Source organism: Mastacembelus armatus, chromosome 9 (assembly GCF_900324485.2).
Source record: "Mastacembelus armatus chromosome 9, fMasArm1.2, whole genome shotgun sequence".
NCBI classification, from domain to species: Eukaryota; Metazoa; Chordata; class Actinopteri; order Synbranchiformes; family Mastacembelidae; genus Mastacembelus; species Mastacembelus armatus.
The window spans coordinates 3,187,691-3,202,136 of record NC_046641.1 but is presented as its reverse complement, the minus strand read 5'-3'; the positions used below and the strand labels follow the sequence as shown (position 1 = coordinate 3,202,136).

The window sequence follows — 14,446 nt, the reverse complement described above, 5'->3', positions numbered from 1 at the left end:
TTGATGGTTGAAAGGCTCTCAACAACAACCACCTAAAAAGATGCATGAAGCTGGAATTAACCAAACCATCGATCCAATCCAAAAAATATTTTCTGTTATTTATTTGTCAGATTAACTGGTCTAGTTTAAACACTTGTGCATCAAGAAGGTCACACCCTGAAGCACCTAAATTCAAATCGTACTGGTTCAGTTCAGTTTAGTTTAATGATAATAAAAATGATTGGAGATCAAATAGAAGTAATACTGTCCGTGTAACAGTGCCTGAGGAGTTGTTTAAAAGGGTTATTTATTAGTCTTTAGTAGGCTTGAAAATGGTCTCACCAGTTGACACAAAGTGGTGCCCTGAAATATGCAAAACCAAATGAATCCATGTTCTGTAGACATTAATGTGTGAAAATGCAGTGCTGTTGTAATGCAAAGACTTAAGGAACTGTGTTGATAAGGTTGTAGCCTGCACACCATCTAAAGTGCCATCTAAACAAACTATGTGCATTTGTCTACAGCAAAGCTTTCATGCAACACACAGAAATAAAAATATGATCTCTGTGTTCCGAAACACAGCTCTGATGGTACCTGGGAGCAAATGTTCAAAAGCCTCATGCTGCATCTCTGAAAATGGAATTTCATCGAGTATCTAGCTCTCCTAGATTGTATTCAACTTCAAATTGAATTTCAAGTGTATTTCTTAAATGCAGCTGGAATAATAGTGTGAATAATAATAGTGTGAATAGAGTGAATAAAATGTTCACTGTACTTTTCAGTAATTTAATATTTTGTTCTGGATGGGATTTTAAAAATAAGGAAATTATAAGGAATTATAAGGAAGTTGCACATCAAGTTGCAAAAACCACCGAGATCCAGCAGGCTGTTTAAAAAAATGTGATTTTTGACAAATGTACACAATTGTCAAAGATTTATTCAGAAGTATAGATGTGATACCAGCTAAATGTAATTATAGTATCAGAGCAAAAACACAAATTTCCCAGAAAATTAGTACTTCTCTGTTCTTGTCTGCTCTGTAAAGTAAAATCAGGGAGAAACTAACTGATGTTAATTAGCCATACTATTTGTCTTGGTTGCAAACCAATAGCAATTATTACACCAAATTCTAGACATGTTAACTCTGGAAGCCAGTACCCAGAAAATTCCCATAGAGCCCATTTGGGGGGGAAAGTTCAAGGGATTCACCTCCTCCACCCATCACACACAGCTGACTGACTATTTTCACCAGCCGGTGAGGGAGAGCCATATGACCTGAGGGGTTTCTACACAACACATACAAAACAACTCATAGAACAGTAGGGTGGAAAGAGACTCTCTTTTTGACATTATCAAACCGTGGTAATCCTGAAATCCATGCCTACAGATGAACAGCACAATTTCACAAGATCTAATGTAATTTACTGGAAAATTTTACGTTGGGCTAAACTGTCCAAAAAGCCGAGGGAATTTCATGCACTATGTTGTGACATGGAGAAAGGCAATAATCTGAGAAGCTGAAATCAGCAAATGAGGTATTTACCAAATTTATAAAATTGTTTTTCTGTCTACCATTTCATTATATAAATGACAGATTTATCATTTCAGAACTTGTGAAATGCATAAATCGTGTTACAAATGCATTTCCAACACTGTTATTGACTGAAATGTTTTTGGATTGCTGAAGACATTATCACTGAAAGGTGCAGCTCTCATGGAGCTTTTCCAAAACTGAGCGTTCACAATTTGCATACAAAATCTTACATGTAATCCCAATTGTAGTCTAGACATTAGAACAGAGGACTGAATGGACAGCAAAAATAAATCAGAAACCACTCAATCGTCAAAACCACAGATGGTAAACAGGTCGCCAATTACTAAAACTGCAGCCTCCCCACAGCTTTATAATTATTTATTAGTTGTCAATTTATAGCAAACTATCACTGGAATGTAATTCTGTTCAGCACATCAAAACTAATCACACTGACCCCAAAAATTGCTATTTTATAATAATATTCCTTATACTGCCAAACCCTAAGAACATACTACTTGACTGATACTCCCACACCATCCACACGAGAGCAGGTTATCACAGCAACTTGCATGACCAGCAGCATGTACAGTTGTCAGTTGCCATCAGCTCAACCAGGTCCAGACACTGGGCCACGCCAGGCCATACGCACTCCCTCAGTCTCTGGAGGCGGTACTGCCCAGTGTATTTTTAGACATCAGTGCCACCTTCTAAATGCAGCCTGGTCACATCACATGTGTGTAGTTTAAGTGGAGCCCTCTCCCATCAAGGCAATGTGCCCTTTTACTAAGAGCCTAAGGTTAGATAGTAGGCTCAACATAGATCTATGATGACACTTAAAAAACACAGAGATGAAACAATGTGTGAGGCTGCTCCTGGTTTGGTTTCAAATGTTCTTATCTTGTCTCAAAAAAAAAAAAAAACTATAGTCTATATACAGCAGGACCTGTTTGAGATTTAAGATGACTTTATACCCCTTACGTTTAAAGAGGTTTCATGAAATTTATTGTTGTATCAGCCCCTTAAAAAAAATAATTAACCCTGTTTGCAATCATAGCTGGGTATTCTCACAGCCCCTCTAGCAGTAGCATGAAAAATGTTGGTCTTGAGGAGGCCATCAGTTTTATTATTTCAAAGGGGTTTTTGAGGAACCATATTTTTTCTGTCATTTTAGTTAAGTGGATGATTAACTAATATGGAATATTAGTTAAGATATTAGTGGCTCAGGCAAAACAATTTTATGCTTTGTGATTGGATGTAAACGTGTCTTTCCTCTTTTTATCTACACTGGCTTGATTCCAGTTAACTCCAGTTGGTAGGTCTGTAGTATGCATCCCAGAACCTTCAACTTGTTTTAACTACAAATGCTCATATTTTGGAATGATGATTCAGCTAAGTGTGTTTCATGTCCATCCTTGGAAAAACTCTTATTACCAGTGACTCGAACATTTTCTGTGCAGAAAATCAATGGGACACTTAGTATGAATGCCTGATATAGATGCCACACTGCAAATTTAAGGTCAGTTTGTCCTGGCATTTTCTAGGACACAGTAACTGCAAAGACTAATCAGAACAACAGACATCTTCAAGCCCTGCCACAAGTCATACAAATATGTCCCCCTCCATACAACATTTAAAACCTGCTCTAATTGCAGTTATCCTTGCATTTATCAATTCAGCTGATTGCTCAATGGCCTTCCCTTCCCCTGTATTTCAAATGTTAATTTATGCATTGTAAAATATGGTGTGCAAAACTGAACTCATCTACACAATCTAAATAGTAGATGGGTGTGAACCCTCAAAGGAATGCTGTACAGCTTTCACAGAAACAAGAGAAGGATAGTAAAAATTCTCTGTCCATACCCCAACCCTTCATTCTGCACTCTCTCTCCCTCTATCCTAGAAAAACAGGAGCCACCTTCCCTGGAATAGATATTAACCAAAAGGGTGATTTAATTTGAATAGCAGCATGACTAAGATGAGCTGTTCTATCGGCTCTAAACTCTTCCCAAACTCTGGCTGTCATTCTTTTGTCTCCTGATCGGATTCTGTCATCACATTATGACCCAGAGAATTTTTCTATCTCTATCCTAAAGAGGTCCATGTGCCTGTTAGTGGGTGGCTGATCTGTGAAATGCAGATGGGGAGGGAACATCTCTCTATGAGCAGATTTGATGTTTGCTGTCTGGGTTGGCACCTTGTTACAAACAATTCCTTCACTGTCAACAATGGGTGTCAGCTGGAATGCACTGTAGCTGAATGTGGATTGATGGGCGCCAGATAAGGAAACTTATTAAGGTACAATGTACCACTGCAGTCACACAAGCAAAACTCAAAAGTTATGAGGGTAAGGATAATATGATGAGGACAATGCAAAACCGCTTAAAGAGACATTGTGAGGTTCGCACCATTACTACTGAATTTTAGTTAGGCACAAGGCTTTGAAATTTAAATGAGCTTCATATTATTGGTGCTTTTGTATGTGTGGTTCCTTGGATACATAAACCAACCCCTTGGTATAGGGTATTATTAAACCTCCAGGTGACACAACAGTGCTGTCTCTGGGTATGGCAAACTATATCCTTTAGATGCACTTGACAAATCCTGTCTTTGGAGCCTATCCTCTACAACAAAACACACCTTGAGATAAATGCAATATGGGGTGACTTGACATAATCCTATTAGTTGAGTTTTTCTGTACACTTTAATTTGTGTGTCAAGAACAATTTGAGAAACATTTTCACAAAAAGCTGCTACAAGTCATACCCAGGATCTCCAGCAAAATACAGTGGAGCAACTTGTACACATGAGCAAGTGCTTATTTACAATAAAATAATTATAGGGTTTCCTGCAGCCAAGATTGTGTCTTCATACAAATTTTTAGCAGGTCCTTGACAAGTCCCAGACACAGGTTCAGCAACAATAACATTTTCATTGGTTAGGTTTTGACACTGGCAGCATTTGGTTAAGGTTTGGTTTGGTTTAATACAGAAGTACACCATATTTTATTAACAATAACTTATGAAAACATCCCAAAACATCTCTTTTTATGGAAAAGAAGTGAAGAGGCGTGTGCAAGCAGGTTGGAACGGATGGAGAAAAGTGTCAGGTGTGATGTGTGACAAAAGAGTGTCAGCAAGAATGAAAGGAAAGGTGGACAAGACAGTGGTGAGACCAGCAATGTTGTCTGGTTTAGAGACAGTGGCACTGAGAAAAAGACAGGAGGCAGAGCTGGAGGTAGCAGAGCTGAAGATGTTGAGGTTCTCTCTGGGAGTGACGAGGATGGATAGGATCAGGAATGAGGACATCAGAGGGACAGCTCATGTTAGATGGTTTGGAGAAAAAGCCAGGGAAGCCAGATTGAGATGGTTTGGACATGTTCAGAGGAGGGACAGTGAATACATTGGTAAAAGGATGCTGAGGTTAGAGCTGCCAGGAAGGAGGCCTAGAGGAAGACCAAAGAGGAGGTTCTTGGATGTAGTGAAGGAGGACATGAGGATAGTTGGTGTGGGTGAGGAGGATACAGAGGATAGGGTTAAATGGAGGCAGATGATTCGCTGTGGCGACCCCTGAAGGGAGCAGCCCAAAGGAAAAGAAGAAATGAAGACATTTCAAGCTTTCTAGACATATATTTCTCATGTTTTTGAGGTACGTATTCGTTGAGATTCAGGTTGTTTTATCTATGTGTCTGTGAAGTCAGGGACAAAGAAGACGGAGAGTGCACACTGTCCGCTTTCTTTATTTTTCCAATAAATAAAAGCACAGTGTTTTGTTGTTATTATGAGTGTACACAAATAAAACTAGACCCTTTATAGATTCGAATGATATATTGCTCTTATCTGTACGATCAAAACTGAGAAAGTAATTTAAGTTCTTTTTGCCGTTATCAGGAGAAGATGCCACAAAATGCACCGGTGCGTTCATCAAACCCTGAGGGTTAAAGTCAGAGTCCAAACAATTATTCTACATTTACAACAAACCTATGAGATCCTATGAGATCAAATAGTTCCTGAGCCAGTCCTGCTTACTCTCCTCATAGAAGTAGAGGACACCCTTAATGCCAAGCCCCCTGGGTACGTTTCAGCAGATGTAGCAGATTTCGATCCTATAACACCTAACATGTCACTCATGGGCCACCGAGGCTTGTCATTTCCACAGGCCCTGCACAACAGTGAAGACCTTCTTGGGAAGCGTCAATGGACACAGGAGTCAGGTGCTAGCCAACAACTTCTGGTCATCATTCATCCACAACTACCTACCAAGTGTATAGAATCAACAGAAACGTAAAACCAAGGGGAGGGAGCTCATCACCGGCCAGGTTGTCCTCATTATGCATTCTTGGATCCAATGAGCCTCCTGGCCCATAGGTACAGTGACTTTCCCACAGCAGATGGCTGAGTATGTACAACAGTGCTCAAGGTTATGGATAAGATCTACACCCATCCTGACGTCAGAATTATTCCTCTTCCCCAGTTGGTTGAGGAAGGTGAAAATTCCCAGATAGTCTTTCTGCAGATGGACAATTATCTTGACAATTGGGGGCAGCTGTGTCAGAAAGACTAAAGAGGAACTAAAGTTAAGTTCTGTGTTTCTGCTCATGCCTTTTGTTGTTACATATTCGGTGGCACGAAGTTAACCCTTTAATCACCATAGCAGAGGTTCATTAGGTTACAGTTGTAACTAGAGTTCTGTGAATCAATTTTTCAGCAAAACTGTGATACATTTGTGCTGTATATAGTTTTCCTATCACCTTTTTTCTATTGTTACAGACTACACACACACAAACTCACAGGCTCTCATGGTCACCCATGATAAATTATATATATATATATACACATATATATATATATATTTATATTAAAGGTTATTAAGCTCAACTGTCTAGTATCCTGGTTCTCTGATCAGAATCAACCGTTTATATTGGCCACTCCAACCTCAACTTATGGTGGCAGACAGTGACACTTTAAACAGCTACTACTGCATACAAAGCACTGACATATTTATGTTTGATACACTACACATTTTTACAGTCTGGCATTGCTGCTTTAATGTCTTTGAATTAAATAGTGCTAGTAGGGTAGTGGTCAAGAAACCGACAAGATACTGCATTAATATGCTCATGTTTTGCCATGTCACAGTAAGGAGAATTGCAGGGCAACACTATGTAATGTTCTAATGAGCATTTTAGTTTTATTAGCAATGCCTGTATTTCTTCTACAATTACAAGTCGAAATGTCTCAGACCAGACATTTTTCATCATCAAAAAGCTAGCACTGACGAAGGCTGACTGTTGCTGATTGTTGCCTTCGTCTGGACCAAAAAGTGTCACTTGAACATACCGCACAGACTAGACCTGACAGCATTTGCTGACCATTTTTACACCACTAATTCACCACAGATGGTTTATAATTGCTTCTAATCAAGAAAATGTCTGAGAGGAAGTTGCAAATGGCACTAGGATTGTTAGCCCTTGTTTATTTGGTTATGGAAGAAGAATAAGGAGAAATGTCACTAAATGAGTGACATCATGACTACTACACCAATTCAATGCTGATGAAAGCAGTAAGATTGAGCCAACCAGAACTGTATAACCTGCCAGCTCTGACAGAAGTTAAAACACTCTGTAGAGCTGAGGTGAACTGCATTTCTCATTTTTATGCAAGATGCCTTTGACATTACAAGTCATCATTTCATCCATTATTAAAATGATGACTACTGCAGCTTTAAGTGATGTACTTCAAAGCTCCAGAAGTGAGCAATAAAAAATATGAAGCTAATGAATAGAAAAAAATGATGCTTATTTTCAACTACAATATTATTATAGTAACATAGGTCATCAAACAATCCCAATGGAAGACTGTAATGCAGTATGTATAGCAGACTGTCAAATAATGTGCTGTACCTGTGTGGGCTGACATGAGTGCAAGATGCATGATTGCATGAAATCACAGAAACACAGTGACAGTGTTGTGATGTTGATGGTGTGGTGGTGAAAGTGAAGGCGCAGGACCCAAATGCAGGATGATACTATTTTAAGGGGAAATGCCTGGAGGTGACAAAGAGGGACACCGCCGCTGCCTTGGAGGCGTTGCGTGGTGGCTGTCTTACGATCCTCTCCATCTGGGAAGTGAGAGCGAGGAGGTTGTGTCGAAGGGCTTGGAGGAACGCCAAAACATATTCCTCCTCTATCTTCCTCTCTGTCCGCTGGGTCCACAGTGGTTCGGATAATTCTGTTGTGATGTTGGTGGTGTGGTGGTGAAGGAGAAGGCGCAGGACCCAAATGCAGGACAATGTTATTTTATTTATTCCTGGATCCACCAGGTAACAGGCACAGCGGAGCACATGCGCCACACAAAAACATACGAGCCAGCCGTCAAGGCACCATGCCACTCGGCGTCAAAATTCCTCAGCACTTGCTGGCAAACTTTCATCACCACTCGGCCTACAACTAAATCTAAACTTTGTCACTTGGTGTACAAAAACAAATACAAACTCCTCTCCTCCAGTGGCATAGGCAGTAACATTATTGCTCCGAACAAAGAACAAAGGAATGGGAGGAGGTATATATACACCAAGAACAAAAACTAATCTAACTCAAGTGAAACTAATTCTACTAACAAACATAAAGCTACTTAGAAACATAACTAGGCGCAAGAGGAAACAAAAAACCGGAAACAGAAAACTCACACCATGACAGACAGACATCTTGCAGGAGAAATATGAGAGGACAAGAATATTGGAAAAAGTAAACAGATAAAGATATTAAAGAAGAAAGGTTGAAAAAGTGATGAATGCCCATAAAAGGTTGTAATGGGTGATGCTAGAAGGATGCAAGTGTGAAAGGGATGAGAAAGAGTTGAGGTGTAAGAGAGAAGAGAAACAACCATAACGAAAAGGAAAATAGGATAAGAGAAATGAGAAGAACGAAGATAAAGAGAGTAAGGAGGAAAAGAAATGTCAAGAGGTATAGAATAGAAAACGAGATTAAAATTATTAATGAAAATAATAAATAATGAAAACTGATGCAGAGGAGAATAGAAGAAAGTGAAAGACCTGAAGGGAGGAAAGGGATAGGAAAGTAAATGAAAGTGATAGGTATTGGAAAAAAAAGAAAATTAAAGTGTAGAAATTACTAGGAACAATAGGGAATAGGAAATATGGAAAAAGGCAGGACATAAGAAATGAAATAAGAAAAATAGTGGTAATGCAAAGCAGAGGAACAGGTAGAAAGGGGTAAAAAGAAAATGAAGTAGCAGAAAGGAAAGGGTAGAAAGTACAGAAAAGGAAATGAAAGACAAAAGAATAAAGGAGAAGAAAAGGATCGATAAAGGAAAAGAAAGAACAGTAAAGTAAATGAAGGAATGCAGAGGAAGAAAAGCAAAGTAAAATAATAGGCAAGAGGAAAGGAAATGAGAAATAATAATATGTAGAAATCAGACAGGAGAAAACAGAAGGGACATGGGACCAAAAAAAAAGCGATGGGTTAGATGGGAAATGTACAGTGAGAGAAAGAGAAAAGCAGGACTGGCTGATCAGATAAGGTGACAGGAGAACTCCCCTTATCCTCCTTTTATCAGGTTCAAGCCCAGATTTCTAGACTGATGGCAGTCAAACTGCCTGCAAACTCCCACAGCTGAGAGTCCCAGCCTCTGCACACCTCTTTCCCCAGCACTAACCCTAACTCCACTCGAAAGGAACTTGTAATGGAAATGCCCTTTTTACTGTGACAATGACATAAAATCTCTACATGCACCATGAAATCTCTGCACCATGATGCCTATCCGAATGTGGGCAGATCTGCAAAGTGGATGTAAAAAACATGTTTTTGTCTTTCCCCATCGGAGACAAAGAGGAACAGGAGTTGCTCCAAGCTGTTAAGGCTACACTAACTGAACAACACACATCACCAACCGTAACACTTAGTGTACAGGGAATGACAGGCCACATAATTGTGTCTGTCAGACATGTCATTTACCTCCAGTTTACAAGACATTAAAGGTTGGTAGGGCCAGATACCTCACAATGTGTTTTTTGTGTTCGATGAAATGTTGTCATCCATCTGGAGCATTGTCACTGTCTTGTTGTTCGTTGGTCTAGAAATGTGGTACCGCTGTTTTTCTCTCTGCTATTCTGATACACACAGGGTCATGTTGGGAAAAGTGGGAAAATCCATAAACAATAAAGGTTTCTCTGTGAGATGGGTAGCTGTGAATTGATTTGGGCATGCTCTTCTGTGATTAGAGAGAGTGTGTGGTGTTATCTGGGGGTGGGGGTGTTTGGGACATACACCAGGATGGACTGTAACATTCACACATGACTCACATTGTCTGTTCTGAGTTTCTTGGCAGGGCAGCCACCATCCACAGGATGTAGCATGTAATACAGCCGCACTTTGTTGGCGTGTTTCCGGCTCTAGAAGAGAGAGAAGGGAAAAACATCAGTAACGTAGAAATAAAGTGTTGATTCTTGTTTGGATATTGGTGCCCAAGTCAGGTGTGGATCACAGACAGCACCTTAAAACCTGGGCCTCCATGGCATCATTAAACAGCAAATGAAAAATCCTCATTTCTTGTTGTTGTAGTTGATAACCATTCTTGAACTAACTGAATTAAGTTTGCACAGAACTAAAACCAGGTCTGTGTTGATGTTAGCAAGTAATGCTTAGTTACAGCATCATTTTATTTTACAGATAGAATAATAACTCAGTCTGTCCCACACAGATGGATCACAGGTTTACAGAGCAACATTACACTGTTTTAGTCTAAGATATCATTTAGAATCTAAAGTTTATGAACAAGATGCCAGTTATTATACTTTAAAACACTTTTAAGGCACTTAAGATGCTTTTTATACAGCTCGAATTAAATATAAATGGATGTTAAATCGTGAACACTTCCATTTATCCATGTTTTCCAACTCTCTATTTGGCAAAAACCCAAAGTTCCTTTACTCAAAGGCATCCAAGAAACATCCTGTTCTTTCCTGAACTACTGTTTTATGAAGCCAGTGACAGTTAAACTTTGGCACTAAAAAATAACACTTTGTACTGAAAAATAAAATCAGAACTGAAAAATAAAAACATTGGCACCGAAGCATTTGTTTAAAAAAAAAAAAAAAACTCTGGCACTGAAAACAGCATTAATACTGAAAATAAAAATGATAATAAACAAATAATTACATTTCTTCACAGTTTTGTTGACTGAAGTTTGTTTTCAATGCCAAAGTTGTTTTTTTTTTCAGTGACAATCTTATGATTTTCAGTTGATATCTTTGTTTTTTTTTTTCAGTTTCAGTTATCTGTCACCGTTTTGGTGTGGAGAGGAGGGCTCTGAGGGGCTAACAAGAACCTGATCACTGCATATTCAGCTGCATCTGCACAACAAGGAGCAACATCTGGCTCCACACCGCTGTCCAGTCCACAGTTCCCTCATGACCTTAGACCTCTGGTAAATGGTTTCTATGAGTAAGTCTGTTGTGTTTTTTCCACACAGAATTGAGCTGGTTTGCAGTTAGTTTTTAACTAACCAGACGAGGTTAATGACATGATACTGGTTTGGCAGACGGGTCATATCCCCTCTTCGTGCCTGCGCACTGAAGAGGAATTCATTTACACCCACCCGGGGTGGGCCCCCCTCTCCCGGACCGAGTGTCCACACGTCTGCAGCTCCCATATATAAGGTGGCGGTTTGGGCAAGCTCTTTCCTAAGAACGAACCGGTCTTTTCTTCAGCCGGCTCAAGGGACCAGTGGGGCCCACAGCCCAGAGAGCTGCGCCCAATTCGCAGAATCTTGACTTATGGTACGTAACCAACATTCTGTCTCATTGATGCTCTGGGCTATCGCTATTGGTCAAAGCAATAGCCAGAAATGCTCTACGCCTCACTGGGACCGGCCACCCAGGAGAATTGTCTGAAAAACAAAGGAAATGCGAGTAACTGCCTGACCCAAAGCGAAGCAAGCACCAGGTGGGATGCGTAAGCACTGGTTTGGGAAAGAAACCCTCCAGCGTGATCATTCTAGATCTAAAAGAACTAGTGGTGCATTTAGGCATGTATACTGGGTTGGGATGTAGAACACTCTGGGAATACTGATAAAGCCGACAGATCACTGACCCTCTTTGCAGAGGCTAACGCCAGCAGAAGAGAGGTTTTTCCCGATAGAAAACAAGAGAGGGACCTGCTGTAACGGCTCGAACGGAGTGTCTGTGAGCACGCGCAAAACCACAGCGAGGTCCCATTGCGGAGCCAGGGGACGTGCGACGAGGCGCTGCTTGCGCACTCCTCTCAGAAAACCCTTTGTGAGAGGGTGACTGAGCACCAATCTGTCGCCGAACCCCTCATGGCATGAGGAAATAGCCGCAGCGTATGTTCTCTCCAGGAATAACTGGAGAAAAAACAAAATCGCAGAGAGAGAGAGGGCATTCAATGGAAAAAAAAAGTTTGATGCTGTAGTGGACCGGGCACGCGGCCCTTTTAAAATAGCAACGATGTCGGCAGAAAACCCCAAACTCTCTAAGCAGTTCCTCTCAGCAGCCAAACCCACAGGTGCTGCCCTATTACCAGAGGCCTGACTATCACGCTCCCTGCCTGCAACAGTGCATCCTCCCTCCATGGAATCTTCAAGGGGGAAGATGCCAGCATGCGCTGAAAGAAGGGGAAAACCATGATGCTCCAGGCCAGCCCAGAGCTATCAGAATCACTTGCAGATACTCCTCCTGAACCCGGGCCAGCAGCTGAGGGATCAGGGAGAACGGGGGAAATGCATAGGGAAGGTAACGGGGCCATGGCCGATGAGCGAAGGCGTCTACCGTCAGAGGATGGTTGTCCTTCGCACACATAGAAAACCACAGGTCGCAGTGCGCATTGTCGCGAGCTGCGAAAAGATCCACTGCGGCGTATCCGAACCATCTCCATATCCGAGCCACCAGGCTTGGATGGAGACGCCAATCCCCTGCGCGAGGACCGCTGCGTGACATGATATCTGTGGCCACATTGCATTCTCCTGCAATGTGCACCACTTTCACAAAGAGAAAATGCGTGTGAGCCCACAGCAACAGGCGATGAGCGAGGGAGAGGTGACCCCCCGTCCGTCCGTCCGTTCGGACCAGAACGTGGCGACCCCTCAACAGTGGAGAAAGGTGCCGGAGAAACTTTCAACACTGAGAGCAGCTCTAGTTTATTTATATGCGCTGCCTCCCTGATTGTCCACTCAGCCATTACTGTCCAGGAGAGGCACGTCCCTCCCCAACTGGACAGGGAAGTGTCCGTGAACACTAACACATGGAGAACCGCTTACGTCAGAACGCAGGGGTTTTTCCAGTAAAGCAGATCCAGGCCCACTGACGGAGGGAGGGATAGTATGCGCCGCTGGTGAAGTACTGGGTCGAGCCTCAGTCAGATAAACCAGCACTGAAACAACCTTGTATGGAATTGGCCGAATGGCACCACCGGATGAACCGCTGTCATCACCGATCGAGCCCTGATGCGTCTGAGTGGAGCGAAGTGACGCAGTAGGGAGGAGAGGGTCGCCGACCTCTCCTCTGAGAGTCAGGCCCTCATTTGTAATGAGTTCAGTTTCACCCCCAGATACAGGGCGGTGACGGGGAGCGGAAGCTCGGGACCCGAAGGGACGTCTAACCCTCGGGTGATAATCATGGCACCCAGCCCTGCCGAAAGGTTGTGAGAGGGGGCCGTCACATGGTGTTGAAACCTCTCCGCCTCATCTGCGGCATATTGCAGCTTCCTAACTATCTTCTGGAAATGTGGTCCAAATAAGCCGTCACGGCTAAGGGGACCCTCCAGCAAATCCTTTCTCTGGGATGGGAGAGACGTGCAGCCAAATAATCTGGTGCACCATCGTCTGCCACGTGGGAATGCGGGTCGCTCCCACAGCAATGGGGGCGCAGAGAGCCAGAATAGCGCCAGCTATCTTGCTAACCTCCTCTGAGCGATCAGGCGGGAGGGCCTCAGGCTCCGCTGCGAGCTCGGACAGGGAGTGAGCCAAGACGGCGATGTTATTAGCTGCAGCGGCGCTCTGGAAGGCGCATTGATGGGACCTGTCCACTAGCTTAGCAGCTAGCACTTCCTTCGGAGCCAGTGGGGGGCAGGCCGCCACACGGCCCGTAGCGCGCACTTTGCTCCGAATAGAGAGACCAGGCTCTGTTCCAGCGCCGGGAACATGGGAAAACCCCTTACCGTTAGGTCAGCCACCTGCATGATGGGGGAGAAGGTTCGACACCGGAGCTTTTAGCTTGGCTGGCTCTGACGCTGCCGTGGAGAGGTAAGCGGAGACGGTAGGTGATCGGTGGCCAAAACAGGTACATGGCGTGGCGCCAGCTGCGGGTTGCACCAGCCAAAGTGGGCATCCTGTAGCGGTTGAACCAGCTCATGAGGGACGGGGAGCTTACACCTGTTAGCCGCCGTCGTGATAATGCCCGGGAACTCTTGTAATAGCTGACCCATGGCCGGCAGAGCCGTAGAAGAGGCCGGCGTAGCCAGCTAGCATGCTGTCTGTGCTTAATCTGAAGAAAAGAAAGGGAAGAGCTCGCCTGTACCGTCCCCTTATATATGGGAGCTGCGGAAGTTGTGGACACTCGGTCCGGGCGAGGGGGGCCCACCCTTGGTGGGCGTAAATGAATTTCTCTTCAGTGTGCAGGCGTGAAGAAGGGGATATGACCCATAGCAATAGCCCAGAGGGCTGCGCACCAATGAGACTGAACATGTAATAACCACATCCCTTAGTCCGCCCCTTAGGGTTCTCCCCTCCACACTAAAACATGACCAAAAAGTGAAAAAAATATTTGGCATTGGAAAATACAGACATCAACTGAAAATGAGAAGATTGTCACTGAAAAACACAAAAACAGAGAAGACTGTAATTTCTTTTAGTATTAATACTTTTTTAATGCCAAAGTTTTCTTTTTTCAGTACAGTATTGC

General features: G+C 42.8%; 1 protein-coding gene across 1 annotated transcript in view; it reads right to left on the bottom strand.

The window, feature by feature from the left end:
* The window catches only part of zmat4a (zinc finger, matrin-type 4a), a 139,465-nt gene that overhangs the window by 60,133 nt on the left and 64,886 nt on the right, over positions 1-14,446 (bottom strand). Inside the window, exon 3 of the mRNA XM_026321838.1 lies at positions 9,833-9,922. Coding sequence (XP_026177623.1) covers positions 9,833-9,922 — 90 coding nt within the window. The remainder of the gene's footprint in view (positions 1-9,832; positions 9,923-14,446) is intronic.